This window comes from Fonsecaea pedrosoi (genome assembly GCF_000835455.1).
Source record: "Fonsecaea pedrosoi CBS 271.37 unplaced genomic scaffold supercont1.8, whole genome shotgun sequence".
NCBI lineage: Eukaryota > Fungi > Ascomycota > Eurotiomycetes > Chaetothyriales > Herpotrichiellaceae > Fonsecaea > Fonsecaea pedrosoi.
In genome coordinates this window covers 1,526,701-1,541,110 of record NW_013550608.1, presented here as the reverse complement: position 1 = coordinate 1,541,110, position 14,410 = coordinate 1,526,701, and the positions used below count along the sequence as shown (strand labels likewise).

The following is a 14,410-nucleotide window of genomic DNA, read 5'->3' as shown; positions in this document are numbered from 1 at the left end:
TTCTCATTCGACACCTCTCTTTCTTCCTTCCACTTCGGTACCGCCATGTCTAAACACAACGATCCGGAGGCCATCTCCAATTTCCTCGCAGAACAACGAGATGAAGCACCCACAGAACTTCAACACCTCTTCCTCACATTCGAGGACCTCTGGGAACGTAAACTATGGCATCAACTGACGGATACTCTTCTGGAGTACTTCTCGAACCCAGAGAGCACTTCTCAGAGATTACCCATCTACAACACATTCATCATCAGTTTCGCAGACAAGATCAATCAGCTCAAACTTGTCAAGTTGGCACTGAGCGCCTCGGCGCAAATCAAGGGTAAGTCCTAGAACTCTCTCACTGGGAACAAAAGCCTAATCTTCCAACAGATGACACAGAGCGGAGTCAATTTCTCAAAACTCTCGCCGATCGAGTTGCCAAACCAGATTCCGAAGAAGCCCACGTCTACACAATCACCGAGCTGGCCAGTGTTTATCTGAGATTAGGAGAGGCGGCAAAAGCAAAGGAACAACTAGAGAAGGCGCAAAAGACTTTGGACCAGTTCGATTTCGTGGAAACTGTTGTCCACGCGGCCTTCTACCGAGTCAACGCCGACTATTTCCAAGCTGCGAACGACTACACATCCTACTACAGAAACTCATTATTGTATCTTGCATGCATAGATGAGACAGAATTGAACACCGAGCAACGACAGCATAGAGCATACAATCTGGCCATCGCCGCACTGGTGTCGGACCAGATCTACAACTTCGGGGAGCTGCTACTGCATCCCATCCTTGACGTTCTGAAACCTCCGCATGCTCAGTCATGGCTGCGGGACCTCCTCTTCGCCTTCAATCGAGGAGATCTCGCTACATTCGATCGGATGTCCAATAACCTCAGCAAGGACCCCATCCTCGACTCGCATCGATTGTTCCTCTGGCAGAAGATCAACTTGGCTGCGTTGACAGAGCTGGTGTTTAAGCGACCACCGCACGACCGTGCCATGACATTCAAGACCATCAGCCAAGAGACAAATGTGAAGCCCGATGAAATTGAGCATCTGATCATGAAGGCGCTTAGCTTGGGGCTTTTGCGAGGCAAGATTGACCAGGTCGCGCAGATTGCGAGGATCAATTGGGTACAGCCTAAAGTACTGGAACGGAATCAAATTGAGGGCATGAGGCAGCGACTTAAGGAGTGGGACAGCAATGTCAATGAATTGGGCCACTGGATAGAGGGCGTCGGGAAGGACGTTTGGGCGGCATAGCCATCATCCATCACAAACGTGTGAGAACGACACGAGGGGTGGCGTGGCGTTTCAAGACATCAAAGCAGCGGTTAGACGGCCGATGGATAAGGCTCCGTTGAGAGCCAAAAAGCAACCACTGTAGGATTAGCCATTGAGGATAACATCCAGTAATTATGACTTGGTGCCTAGTATTTTGTTTCCACGATCCAGAATGCGCTGGTACTGCACGAGTATCGTAGTCAAGTGGTACGAGGACGAGGCTGAGGCTGAGGTTGAGGTTGGCGAGGCTGAAGCTAGGCCGGGCTCTTTGGGTCCAAGAAGCTCTCCACCAACTTCTCCGACTCCGAATTCAATGCACCCTAAAATTTTGGACATCGAGTCGACAGCGCATCGAGGGAGCTCTTTTGTTCCCCATTCTTTCTACGGCGAACAATTCGATCAGCATTACTTTACGACCTGCCCTCCGATCCTGCGAGCGATTCAATTACGTTTGGGGGCTTCCCATTCTCCTGCTCGCGTGGGTTTGAAAAAAGTGTTCCGTGTAAACCGCGGATCGTTCACATCATGAACTGCTCCTCTTCTGCGACGGTGCTCGCGCGGCGTGCCTCTGCCTGTGCTAGTCGGGCGAGGACTCTAGCGTCGTCGTCATCGCAGTCGTCTGCACACTCGGCCGCTCTCACGTCGTCGCCGTCACTAGCTGCTCGTCGAGGAGGAGCCACTCGCGGTTTATCACAATGTCGTCGAGTCTCTGTGCAGCAACAGCGAGCATTCTCATCGACATATCTGAAGCACCAAGCACAGCCTGTCACTGACCTCCCGCCGTCATCCTCGGAGGGACTCGACGCCTCGATCCTGGGCAAAGCCAGCGATGACGGAGCGAACGTTGCCCCGAGCATCCTCTCACGAGCGTCGACGGATCCCGACCTGAAAAGATCGTCTACCTCCTCCATCCCTCAGAGCTCATCACAAACACAAATACCACAATCATCGCCGCCGGCACCATCGGCTTCATCCTGGGACCCGTCGCTGATTTACTCCTCCTCCTCATCATCATCATCATCCACCTCGCACGAGATCCCCGACGCGGACGCAGAATTCCTATCCACCTCGCCCACGCTGATAGGGACGGTGACGCGGGTTGGGACGATGCAAAAGACGGTGCGGGTGACGCGGCACATACAGGTGTGGCACGCGCACTTCCAGAAACACTTTACGCGGCCGACGCACAGCCTGGTGCACGACCCGCACAACCTGCTGCTCGAGGGCGACGTGGTGCGGTTCGGCGCGTTCCCGCCCTCGATGCGGCAGCAGAGAGACCGCCGCGGCCAGGTCGTCGTCAAAAGGCACCGGCCGCGAGACCGCAACGGCATGGTCAAGGAGCAGGGCGTGCGGTACATTGTCCGCGAGGTCCTCAGCCCCTTTGGCGTGCCCGTCGCTCAGAGACAGCCTAGGGTCGTGGGCAGCGAGAAGGGCAGGTGGGCCGGCACCGAGGGCGAGACCAAGAAGTTGGCGGTGAGACAGAAGGGAAGGAGGAATGCAAAGGCCAGCGGCAGCAGCAAGAAGAACCAGCCGAAAGCAAACCAAAGCGCCAACGTCGTGGAGGGAGAACGGCTCTCGTAAAGAGGGAGATCGAGAGAGGCACCGGTTTAACCTACCTCCGAAAAAGGGACGAAGCGGCCACTGCAGCACGAGCGGAACCAAACACTGTTCACTGTCCCCTGCTACCACTACTACTTCTGCACATGTATATGGCTAATGTTGATTGGGGCCAAATCAATCAATCAAACAATCAAGCCATCCGTTTCAAGATCAAATATCCAAGACACTTACACGTACTTACAATGTGACAATATCAAATTTTCAAGGAGCACAGAAAGAAAGAAAAAGGCTGGCTGGATGAAAGGCACGCATAGCTGGTCAGCCGAACTCTTCTCTTTTCCGATTATACGGGTCGAGGAGGGATCAACTTGTGTCTACCTGGTAAACAGTCAAAAGACTATGCACTGTACATAGACAGAGGGTGTACTACTGTGGTAGCTGATCAGAAAGCGAATGCAATGTCTATTCATGTGTCAAGCCACGACAAGACTCGATTGCCCAGGTACTATTGAGATACTCGCAACAATGGATGAATTCATTGCCCGTCTATGGTTCCCCTCAGCGCCTTGCCCTGTCTTTCTGTGTTGCTTTGGCCCTTTGTCTAAAGTACTACCGCATGACTGTAATTAATGTAACGGGAAGAGCTCACGGGAGAACTCTACCACATGACCTCATATCCTTTCGTTGCCACACATTATCGAGCTTCATCCCTTCATATCATATCGTCGCTGACTTTTCTTTTGAGATTCCATCAGCAGCCGCGACATCATCTCTCGATGCTGGGTGGCCATCGATTTCGACGTCTGCTTTCGTGGTTGGCTGGGACGGTTGAGATGCTGGCTTCGACTGTGACTCCCCATCTCTGTTCTCCGAAGGCGGTTGTTGAGACGGCGATTTTATCAGGGATGCTCGCCGTAACTTCAACTTCTTCTCTCCTTGGGCGGATATTCTGGTTAATTCGGCGACGAAAGATTGACCCCAGAAAGCACTTGAGACTTTCGTTAGACATGCTGACGAGCAACAACTGGATACAAGACTGTGGAATAACTCACCTGGTGTACTTGAACACATATTTGTGGAGCTTGGCATAGTTGATAGCACGGTGTTCTGGACTCATGGTTACCGCCTCCTGTATGGCACTTGCCAGTTCCTCGGTGTTCCAGGGGTTCACCAAGATACTCCCGTTCAAGCTCTGTGCGGCACCGGCGAATTCCGAGAGTATCAGAACGCCTTTGCGCTGTTCCTGAGAGGCTATGTACTCAAATGATACCAGGTTCATGCCGTCTCGTGTCGAGGAGACAAGACAAACATCTGAGACGGCATAAAGGGCGATAAGCTCGTCGAAGTTGACCGATTTGTGCATGAAGTGGATGGGCATGAACTCGACCGTGCCTGGGGTTGTCAGCAAGCCAGACTCTGGGTGAACCTGGATAGACTTGGAAGCAACTTACCAAATTTTCCGTTGATGCGTCCCACCAACTCGTTGACGACTGCCCGGAGATTCTGATACTCCTCAACGTCCTGTCTGCTGGGCACGGCGACTTGGACTAAAACCACCTTGCCAATCCATTCGGGGTGGTCTGTAAGGAAAACTTCGAGGGCATGAAGTTTCTGGGGAACACCCTTGATGTAGTCGAGCCGATCTACACCAACAATCAACTTGACGCCCTTGAATTTTTCCTCCAGCACAGCAATGCGCTTTTGAACCTTCTCTTTCTTCAGGCCTTCGGTGAACTTCTCCGGGTCGATGCCAATCGGGAAAGCACCGACTGTGACAACTTTGCCCTCAAATTCGACCCCGTTGGGCGTGGTGGTGAGGTTCAAGATCCGCGAACAGCTGCTAAGGAAGTGTCGAGCGTAGTCGTAGGTGTGGAAGCCAATCAGATCACAGTGTAGAACCCCCAACAGGATTTCATTTCGCACGGGCAGAATCCTGTATATCTCACTCGATGGGAAGGGGGTATGTAGGAAGAACCCAATCTTGACGTTGGATTTGGTGGACCCGATCTCTTCGCGAAGCATCTGGGGTAAGAGCATCAGGTGGTAGTCATGGACCCAGACAAGATCGCCATCCTCGACTTCTTTGGCAATGGCCCGAGCGAAGAGACGGTTGACTTCTGAGTAAGCATTCCAAGCCGACTCATCGAATGTGATTTCACCAGGATGGTAGTGGAAGAGCGGCCACATGATAGAATCTAGAGTTTGTTAGCTGGACTTGTCGTTAATAACGAGTACTATGGGGAGCTGTACTTGAAAATCCATTGTAGTGGCGATCAGCCAACTCGTCGTCCACGAAAACGGGAATAGCATCGAACTCATCCTTCAGTCGCTTGACCACGCCGCCAGCCTCGTCTTCAGGGACTTCGAGTCCTGGCCAGCCATACCACTGAAACTTGGTGCTCTTGGCTAAGCCACTTAGACCTGTGACAAGACCTCCTGAAGACATAGAGAAATCATATTTCCCTTCGGGGGAGCGCTTGATGGTGATTGGAAGACGGTTGGAGACCAGGAGAAGTCGTGATTCCACCTTCGACGGGCTGTCGTTCACGGATGGCATGTCTGCAACGGAATTTGTCCAGGTTGCCGCAGAAGCCCCTCAATGTTTTGACTTGTCAGAGCTGACTCAGAACGAGTTCGGAAGATGATCAGATGGAGGATGTGAGGGAAGGGTCAAGGTACGAAGCCAGGTGAGAATGCTGGTGGGTGAACGGGTGACGGTGGGGTATTGGTGGGAGTTGTGAAATGACCTCAGCCACCTTGGTGTGTGATCTGGTGTTGTTGCAGACTGGAGAGGTGGAAAAGAAGTTGAGATGACTGTAAAGGCAGAGATGTCAACTTGACAAGTGGATGGATTGCAATAAGTTTGTTTGGTGCTGGGAGGATGAATTCCTGCCCAATGCCCAATGCTTTCTGTCAAGCCAGTCAAAACGCAATCGAGATGCAGGTGCAAACAGATGAATTGAGGAAGGCGTGATCCGTATTCGCTAGTAACGTCGGCTGTTCGTCACTTCCCAAGCGTCACTTCTGAGTTCCACGGGAATCGGTACTCGGTGGCGTGGTGTGAAGATCTGTAACGGCGTCTTGATGTTTATTTGTCAACTAGGAGAAGCTTTGGAGAGGTCAAGGAGTTGAAGTCGTTGTCGAGGTGCGAGGGTCAATGAGGAGGGCCAAGTGACACAAGAGGCATGTGAGAGGGTGCGATGGACACGGTCCGGTCAAGTGAGGCTCATCTTCGGGAGAAGGAAAAATTCGATGGGGACGAAGATGGGGATGTTTCTGGCGCTTTCTTGGGTTTCGCAATGAGGTACAGTCTCGTTTGATTTCATTTGATGTTGATAATAATAATACCGACAGGAAGAAGAAACAAGTAATTTACCTACTGTTCTTGTAGTAGTACGTCAGTACGGGTTTCGGATCAGGGTTCCGGGGCAAAAGTGGGCAGTTTGGCAGTGAATAATAGTGGGCACTGGGCAGCGGAAGCCACAGTGGCACAGTCGGACCTACACCTTCCTCAGGCACTTCGTACGATTTAGGCATTGTAGGTACTGCCCACGCCCATAGAATGTTCCACTAATTCTTCAATATCTTAGCCACCACTACTCAATCAGGAATGCCTTCCCTGCCTGTGTTGCCTGTGCCAGGTCTTCGGTGCCTCCCGTTTCCATGGCCGCCGTCACCGCGTGCTCCATTGGAACGGGATCGCCCATCTGTCATCCCCGTCCTCGCCTACTGTATTACACGGAAGTACATGTACTGCCAAGCTAGGAAAGTGGAAATGATCTGAATGACCTTTTTTTTCTCTGCTCGACTATTCAATGACATCTCGATTTCGAGTGATTGATAGTGATAGTGATAATGACTCGACATTTCATGGTTGACAGACACGCTCCCCATGTATCGCATACCCCCCATCCTCATCGCCACCGCTGTCCCTTGTCCTTCCCGTTACATCAAGAAAGACACACCCTCCCACCACTCCGTCAACAAAACATGACCGCCAGTGACAATTGCCCGACAGTTTGCCGTGAGGAGCCTTCTCTTTCTTCGAGTTATTTTTTTTCTCCTTTTGACGTCTATATAATTTCTGAAATGGTGCATTCATAGCCGCTAACCTCGCCAAGTATAGACATGTGGTCAAGATGGTGCAGGATCTGTTGGGAAACGCTCGTCGCAAGCACAGCGCCATCCTTGTTCATGCTTTCAAAAGAAATTCCACTGCTTCCCCGCGGCTGTGGTGCTCCATCCCATCCCCGCTACCCTCAACCGACCCCTCCAGACACAAAAAAATTTGTATATATGCGTGGTTAAAAAAAAAAGCCTCAAGGCTAGATTCATGCTAATGAGTGCATTCGTCGTCGTCGTCGTCATAACGCCATGGTCGTTCATCAGTCGTCCATCCGATACACGTGAAAACAAAATCAAGAAGCAATATATGCTATCGTGAGACACGTCGAATACCTCGTGAGATCTGCAATGACAGGACCTTCTCATCGTAAGACGTAAATGCATCGTATGCCTAGTTCGCTCGGATCACAAGTTTAGCGAGGAATTTATTCGACAACGAATCGAAATCCTTGCGGTCGAACCGTGCGTTGGGTCGACCTCGTAAGTAGTTTTCTAAACACCACATTAGTTCTTTGCACTTGGTCAAAAGAGGGGCATGGAAATCTCCTCACCATATCTCGTCACATGTTCTCGGACTTCGCTCATCGTGTTGCATACATCCATGTTGGATGCCAGGAGCGCATGGTGCTTGGAGGTATCCCATTCAAGGAAGGATGGGAGTTTTTGAGAGATGGCCTGGAAGAGGCCGACCACGACACCGACGGGCGTGGTTTCCATGTCGTTGCAGAACTTCTCTACCGCCGCGGAATCGGGGACACGGTAGTGGCAATCAAATTGCATGCATTCCCACACTGCCAGCAAGACTGATGCAAGGATGAAGATAGTGGGCCAGTTCTTGAGCTTGTCTCCACTGTACACGCTCGAATATAGGCTGGACAGTTCTTCGAGTACGTCCTTGTGCAGCTCACGCCACATATCAGCCATGGCACACTTGATTTGGAAGTTGATCATGACGGGAGCCATCGTCTTGCCGAAGAATTTGGACGTCTGCTCTTCAATTTTGCCAACGAAAGACTCTTCGCTTGGCACTCCTTCGACCATGGTGATGTGCAGCGTTAAATTATAGGCTAGCATCAACTTCAAAGCCTTCTTGATGATCTTCGATCCGGTTTTGAAGTAGAACCGGTAAGCCGTCTTGAGCATTTGTGAGAGGAAGGGTGTTCCCTCAAAGTAATCGTCCACAAATTTCTCAAATGTGCCAGTGCCGTCAATATGTCGGTCAAGGTAATCACTTAGCATGGTCGTCGAGATGCCTTCCATGCCAGCTGAGAGCTTGGCCGTCGATACTTCGTAGCCATCGGGCGCGAATGAGTTGGCCTCGATCCAATCCATCTTCAAACATGTCTCATCCCTGACATACACTTCTCGAGCGGTGACGGGGAGCATATGACCATAACCATGGGTGATGAATAGCGTCTTCTCAGTATCCGAAAAGCCCTTGATATTACCCACAGAGAAGCCAAGCGAAATGTGTCTCTCATAGTCGAACTTCCAGTCCTTCAAAAAGTAGCCAATCTCCTTGATATCGATGCGAGTGCAAGGGACTTGCCACAGGCGAGCGTGCGACGGTTGACATCCAGCACAAGGTTCTCCTTTGTCGCAGGTCTTCTTCAAGAATTTACATCGCAGGCAGGCTCTCAACTTCCGGATTTCACTGGCTTGTTTCCGTTGCTCCGGCCGGAGCGGTCCTTTTCTTCGGCCAACTCGTTTCTCCCCTTCTGCCTTGCCACTAGGTGATGACTTTTTCATAACCTTATCTGTTGACTTGGCGGCCATGGGGCTCTTTCGGGAAGGTTTGCGGCCAGGAGAGCCAGCTGAGCCTTGGGATCCGGGGGATCGTATCGACGGTGCGGACGACTTGGCCGAGGGGATTGGAATGGGGCGCACGAGGGCTGAAGGGTTGACGCTCATGGAGCCCGAGCTGTGGTCTATTGACAGGCGGTGAGTATGCCCGGGGTATTCAAAGTCGCTATCTGACAGGGTGGTTGGTGAATACACAGCCTGGGAGGCACCCAAGTCGAGACTGGACATCAGTGCGCCATGGCTATGCTGTTCTAGGTCTGAGTATGACGATTCGGACAAGGTTCTATTGTGCACAGTCTGGTTAGGATCAACGAAGAATTGTCGCTCGTAGGACTCAAATGACGTTCTGGGCTCAACCATAGTCCACCCGTGTTCGTCACAGGAACTGGGCTGCGAAAGGACTTCGAGATGGGAGCCCGTGGGAGAGTTGGTCATTTGATGATACGGTGAGACGGCAAGTCCAACATCTGTCGTCGTATAGTTGATCAATTCGCTCTGAAGTTCGGCCCAATTCTGAGGCATGCCCTCAATGCCGGACTCGAGGGGAAGATAGGTGGCTTCGAGCGATAAGCCTGGAGCGAGCGGAGCCTGCGACACCGGCAACATGGTCATCTGAGAATGGTGTAAAGACATGCCGTGAAACTGGGCATCGTAATGCAAATCGTACGGCTGCTGAGGATTGGCATAGTCCATAGCAGTCTGCTGTGACTGCGGTTGTTGATGGTGCTGCTGGTGTTGTTGTTGGAACCTCCAAGTATCCATCATGGGATGTTCTGCCATTGTGGTCTGTCGCAGACCATGGCTGTTGGTCTGGATGGGAGAAATGTTCCTCCTTGGATCTGGCCGAGGGGCCGCTACTTGGTCCATTGGTATAGACCAGGCATGATTTCGGAAGAACGAGGCGCTCCTGGAATCGAGGTCATAGGCAAGATCTTCACTGGTTAGGGCGACGTTGCCCGCCATGGTTGACAAGATGTGTCAGACAGTCAGCCTCGTGGGATAAGATATGCGGGATCTGGAGGACAAGGCGTCTCGAGGATAGACTGGTCGATTGATGCTCTCGCTCTCGGGCCTCGTGAAGTAAGAGCAGGAGTGAGCTGTCGAGAGAAAGAGGCAAAGAGGAAAGAGAATGAGGACAAGAGTTACAGGAAGTGACCGCTCAAGACGAGCTCGACTTGAGAGGCGGGCGTCAGGTGCGATGGCGAGAGATAGTAAGAAGAGGCGGTGAGCAGCGCATGCAGGGTTTTGCGGATCGTCGAATTGGGCGGGGGTAACACGAGAGAGCGGGAAAAGAGTAGCAGCGGGCGATGTGGGTGTCGGGGTTTTTGTCGGTGCGATGCTAGTGGTTCGTGGGATCGCCGTGTGGTGCTTGGAGACACTCAGTTGGTCAATGGTGAGTGGTGAGGGGCCATACAGAGCCCAAGGTGAGCCAAAGAGAGCCAAAGGTAGCCAAAGGTCCCAAAGGTCGCCTGCAGGATGAGGCCTCAAAAGCGGCCAACCGATAAGTCTCGTTGGACTGGATAAGACTGGGCCCGACTTTCCGACGCGTGGTGACTGGCTGATCAGGCCGAGGGAAGATGGGAAGATGGCGCTCTGGTGGAATCACAGCCCCATTTGTGTTGACTTGAACGAGGCCTAACGGAGTTCGGTGAAGGAGATCGGGGGGTAGAGCTTTGTTCGTCCGCTCAGCCAACCGCTGTCGTGGATGTCGATACTGGGCAGAAGCGAGGAGGTACGAGCAGTTGTGAGAGATACTATCTATACCCTCTCTGTCTTTGTGTCAGTTCGTTGGTGATTTCAGTTTTGGAGGTGAGGATGAGGTATTATTGTGTGAGAGGGAGGACTTACCAGGTACTCAGGGGACGCTGTACCGAGTATTCCGTTCTTTGGCGTCGGATATCTTTTGTTGAGGAACCCCGCCGTCGCCGCCCCCCCCCCCCCCCCAGCCTAAGAAATGTGATGCTTCGTTGGTTGGTCAGGTGGGCTCTCGGCGGTGGTCGTTATTGAGGGATTGACTGGGCGGTCCGGGTACTTGGAGTTGGGTACCGAGGAGGACTGAGGAGGACCGTGTGCGGGCACTTGGCAGCAGTAGCAGCTCGAGGACCGCCCCGTATTTTCCCGGGGCTCAAACAAGGGTTGCCGGTGGATTCGCTCCGGTGCGGTACTTACAGAACACCTATACTTTTCAAGGAGGAACAACATGCAGAGAAGATGAAAAACAGGAGGTGAGAGACAGGAGAGGAACGCAGTATTTACTACTGAGATGAGCAACGAAGAATTGCAGTGTTGTTATCATTGCATTTCCATATGCTAGGACCTTTGGTGGCTGCGCCCTGTTTGCCATCCTTCATCCCCCAGTCTCGCCTCTTCAACCGCTGACACAGCACAACGACGCGGCAATGAAGTCTGAATAGCCCGTGTCCTGCTCCCGCTCCCTCTCAGCCTTCCTCAGACAGTAGTCTTGCTGCTCGTCTCGACAGCCAACATCAATTTTACCATCCCCTCCTCTCTTTTACCCATGATAGCGCTGGTCTACCGTGCAGGATCCGGGTTCAAGACACCTGGAATGATTGCCCCCAGCCTCCTGCGGACTGGAGCAGGGCACAAGCCAAGTCTTACCGCAACAATACGAGTATCCCTGGTTGACCATAGAGATGTCGCAATGCCACAAACAAGCTCACCGCTAATGCATGTCATCGACCAACGGTGCTGATTGCTAGTCCGGCCAGGGCAAGTCCTTTCTTCCCATCGCGTCTGCCGTGCAAACTCTTCAGAGGGCGAGATCTGTGCTGCGCCTCTCTGTCCAAACACAAGTTGTCCTTGTAGAAATCTGTATTATTCCTCCCTTGCCTGTATGTTCCCTCAAAAGGCAGCCTCGTCGCTGTCTCCAGCGGCATGTGCAAGTTTACGTATAACCCCTGGTCCACGGTGACTTGAGACAACGGCATATTAAGGACCGCAAGCTGAACACCATGCACGAGGGCAGGCTCCTCTTTGAAGAGCGGTGTAGGCTCTGAGACCGCCTGTGGCTAGCCACCGGGCTCTTGCTGCTCCTGAAGGGTAAGAGCTCCAGCTGGCGATTTCAAGGACAGGACATAGGAGTCTCCCCCACGGATATGTCAATCTAGTTCAAGAGAAAGGTTGGTGACAGACCGACGTTTCAGATGTTGAGACATGGAGGACATCGCTGTCTCAATCCAGTGCGGCTCCTAGATTGTGACGGTGAACCCACACAACGGGTAGCCATGGTCTTTGTCCGACAATGCCTACCAAACCCATCCAGTCACCGACCACGTCGGGCAACACCGCATCTTCTCGATCTTTGAGGTTCGTGGCCAGTGGTATTTGTGGACTGGCCAAGTCGGGATACCCCTGCTTCGTAGGGTTTGTACGTCCAGCCTTGGGGGTGAAGGAAGATTGATTCCGAAGTTGTGAGCTTTGTATCAGTGGACTTGCCCCTTATGTAAACATAGTACATAGGGTGAAGCTGGATATAATGTGTTGAGTGCATGAACAAGTCGACGGTGGGCAAGGTGCTGAGGCTGGTATTGGCGAGGTTTGAGAGCCTTTTGGTGGTGGGTGGCTGCACTCCTTTGTTGACAATTACCCCGCAGTCAGTTCTACCGCAACGATCAATGTCAATTTCGCTTTTATCTCGAAGTGAGACGAGACTGAATAAAAGTTAGCCAACGACAAGCTCTTCGCTTTGTTCAAATTCGATTTTCAAGCCCAGTTCTGCTGTGGAAAGCGCGAGGCAACTGTTGTGGTTGTCCCGAAGTGCTCGACACTCGTCAACAGCGTGGAATTTGACAACAATACCAACACGCAGAGTGCCCCTTTGTGACGAGCATGTGGTATGTGCACTGAGGGGGAACACTTGATCTCTCTCTTCATTCAAGACTTCACCTTTACACCTTCACACCTTCTGCGCCCTCGAGTCTACCTCAAACCTTGTCATGGCCACCATGGAAGATGGCGCCCATCAGATACCCCCATACTTCCTCCAAGCACCACGACTGCTCGATACATTGGAGACCGAAACATCTACCATACAAAACGAAACCATGAGCGAGTGCTTGCCTCTCCTCAATGGCATCAACGACTCATCCCGAAGTCCTTTTGATTTCAATGAGTTTGGATTGCTTTATTTAGACAAAGAAGCGCACATTGGATTTCTAAACCAGCACTTGGACGAATTCCCTGCTCCTTTCGTTGGTATGGATGCAAGTCGTCCTTGGATGGTGTACTGGGGCTTAGCAGGACTTTACATGCTGGGTGAAGATATCACAGTATTCCGCTCGAGGTAACACTTGTTCTGTATATGCCCTCTACGCTCTCCCTGATCCTTCATGTTTCGGGTATATGACAAAACGGTGGCCTGACAGTGCTAACAGAGTCGTCAAAACATTTTATCCCATGCAACACCCCAACGGCGGCATTGGTGGTGGCTTTGGTCAAGATGCGCACCAAGCTGGAACCTATGCAGCGTTACTGTCTCTGGCTCTAGTCGGCGGCGAAGAGGCATATTCACTTATCGATCGTGAAAAGATGTGGCACTGGCTAGGGCGGCTCAAGCAGACAGATGGAGGCTTTCGGATATGTGAAGGAGGTGAGGAAGATACTCGGGGCGCTCTGTGTGCCTTGGTTGCCATTTCACTTCTCAACCTTCCTCTCTCACTTCCTCCTGAATCTCCGGCTCGTATTGCAGGTCTGAAAACCTTCAAGGATGGACTCGGGGAGTATCTCTCGCGCTGCCAGACCTATGAGGGTGGAATTGCAGCGTCACCAGGAGGTGAAGCGCACGGATCATACACCTTTTGTGCACTTGCCTGTCTGTGCCTATATGGTCCACCGCGCGAAACAATTAGCAAGTTTCTTGATGTCGATGCACTGGTATGGTGGCTCTCTTCCCGACAATATGCGCCTGAAGGAGGGTTCGCTGGCCGCACAAATAAACTGGTGGATGGTTGTTATAGCCACTGGCTGGGTGGTTGCTGGCCTCTGGTAGAAGCGGCGGTGAGCGGTCCTCGAGACTCGGCTGATGAGAAAGCGAGGAACGTGAGCGACAATTTGTACAGTGGTGAAGGGCTGGCAAGGTATATCCTATGCTGTTGTCAGGCAAGTGATGGTGGACTTAGGGACAAACCATCAAAGTCAGTTGTCCCCAGAGCTCATTTCAAGCATACATACTAACAGCGCTGCACAGGAGGCCAGACTCGTACCACACTTGTTACAATCTCTCCGGACTCAGCATAGTCGAACACTCCCATTCCTATCGAACCTCCCACAGCGACGATCCATTTGGTCCAGCCTTTTCCTGGCAGTTCTGGGAAGCCCAAGTCCCTAGCGAGAGCGATTCTAGTAAGGTCTTTGAAGCGGGAACGGGAGTCAAGCCCATCCACCCGGTCTTTGTGATTCCCCATGAATCAGCAAAGGCGATGCGGGAGTGGTCTTTGGCCAGGCCTCTCGAGGTTCTAGGCGCAAAATAACGCAGTCGGACAATGCCGAAGTTGATGCAACAGGTGTCAAGGGCAACCCTGGAAAGCAGATATGCTCGACGCAGTACGAGGGACTGCCCGTTATGCTGGCGCCCGACACACACCAGGTTGTTTATTAAACTCTATGCCACATGCGGCGATCTCGTG

General features: G+C 52.1%; 5 protein-coding genes across 5 annotated transcripts; 3 read left to right on the top strand and 2 right to left on the bottom strand.

Moving 5' to 3' along the window:
* Nucleotides 1-45: 45 nt before the first annotated feature.
* On the top strand, nucleotides 46-1,256 carry Z517_11867 (uncharacterized protein; the record flags this gene model as incomplete). The annotated part of the gene is made up of 2 exons (XM_013423450.1): nucleotides 46-325; nucleotides 376-1,256. The coding sequence occupies 2 exons, from the start codon at nucleotides 46-48 to the stop codon at nucleotides 1,254-1,256; spliced, it is 1,161 nt and encodes a 386-aa protein (XP_013278904.1).
* A 546-nt stretch (nucleotides 1,257-1,802) lies between these two features.
* On the top strand, nucleotides 1,803-2,858 carry Z517_11866 (uncharacterized protein; the record flags this gene model as incomplete). Its single annotated transcript, XM_013423449.1, has 1 exon — nucleotides 1,803-2,858. The coding sequence occupies one exon, from the start codon at nucleotides 1,803-1,805 to the stop codon at nucleotides 2,856-2,858; it is 1,056 nt and encodes a 351-aa protein (XP_013278903.1).
* A 696-nt stretch (nucleotides 2,859-3,554) lies between these two features.
* On the bottom strand, nucleotides 3,555-5,394 carry Z517_11865 (alpha,alpha-trehalose-phosphate synthase [UDP-forming]; the record flags this gene model as incomplete). The annotated part of the gene is made up of 4 exons (XM_013423448.1): nucleotides 3,555-3,825; nucleotides 3,890-4,229; nucleotides 4,289-5,032; nucleotides 5,088-5,394. 4 exons carry the CDS (start codon nucleotides 5,392-5,394, stop codon nucleotides 3,555-3,557), a joined length of 1,662 nt encoding a protein of 553 aa, XP_013278902.1.
* A 1,959-nt stretch (nucleotides 5,395-7,353) lies between these two features.
* On the bottom strand, nucleotides 7,354-9,728 carry Z517_11864 (uncharacterized protein; the record flags this gene model as incomplete). Its single annotated transcript, XM_013423447.1, has 2 exons — nucleotides 7,354-7,454; nucleotides 7,514-9,728. 2 exons carry the CDS (start codon nucleotides 9,726-9,728, stop codon nucleotides 7,354-7,356), a joined length of 2,316 nt encoding a protein of 771 aa, XP_013278901.1.
* A 3,002-nt stretch (nucleotides 9,729-12,730) lies between these two features.
* On the top strand, nucleotides 12,731-14,254 carry Z517_11863 (uncharacterized protein; the record flags this gene model as incomplete). The annotated part of the gene is made up of 3 exons (XM_013423446.1): nucleotides 12,731-13,068; nucleotides 13,160-13,918; nucleotides 13,972-14,254. The coding sequence occupies 3 exons, from the start codon at nucleotides 12,731-12,733 to the stop codon at nucleotides 14,252-14,254; spliced, it is 1,380 nt and encodes a 459-aa protein (XP_013278900.1).
* Between the last annotated feature and the right edge of the window lie 156 nt (nucleotides 14,255-14,410).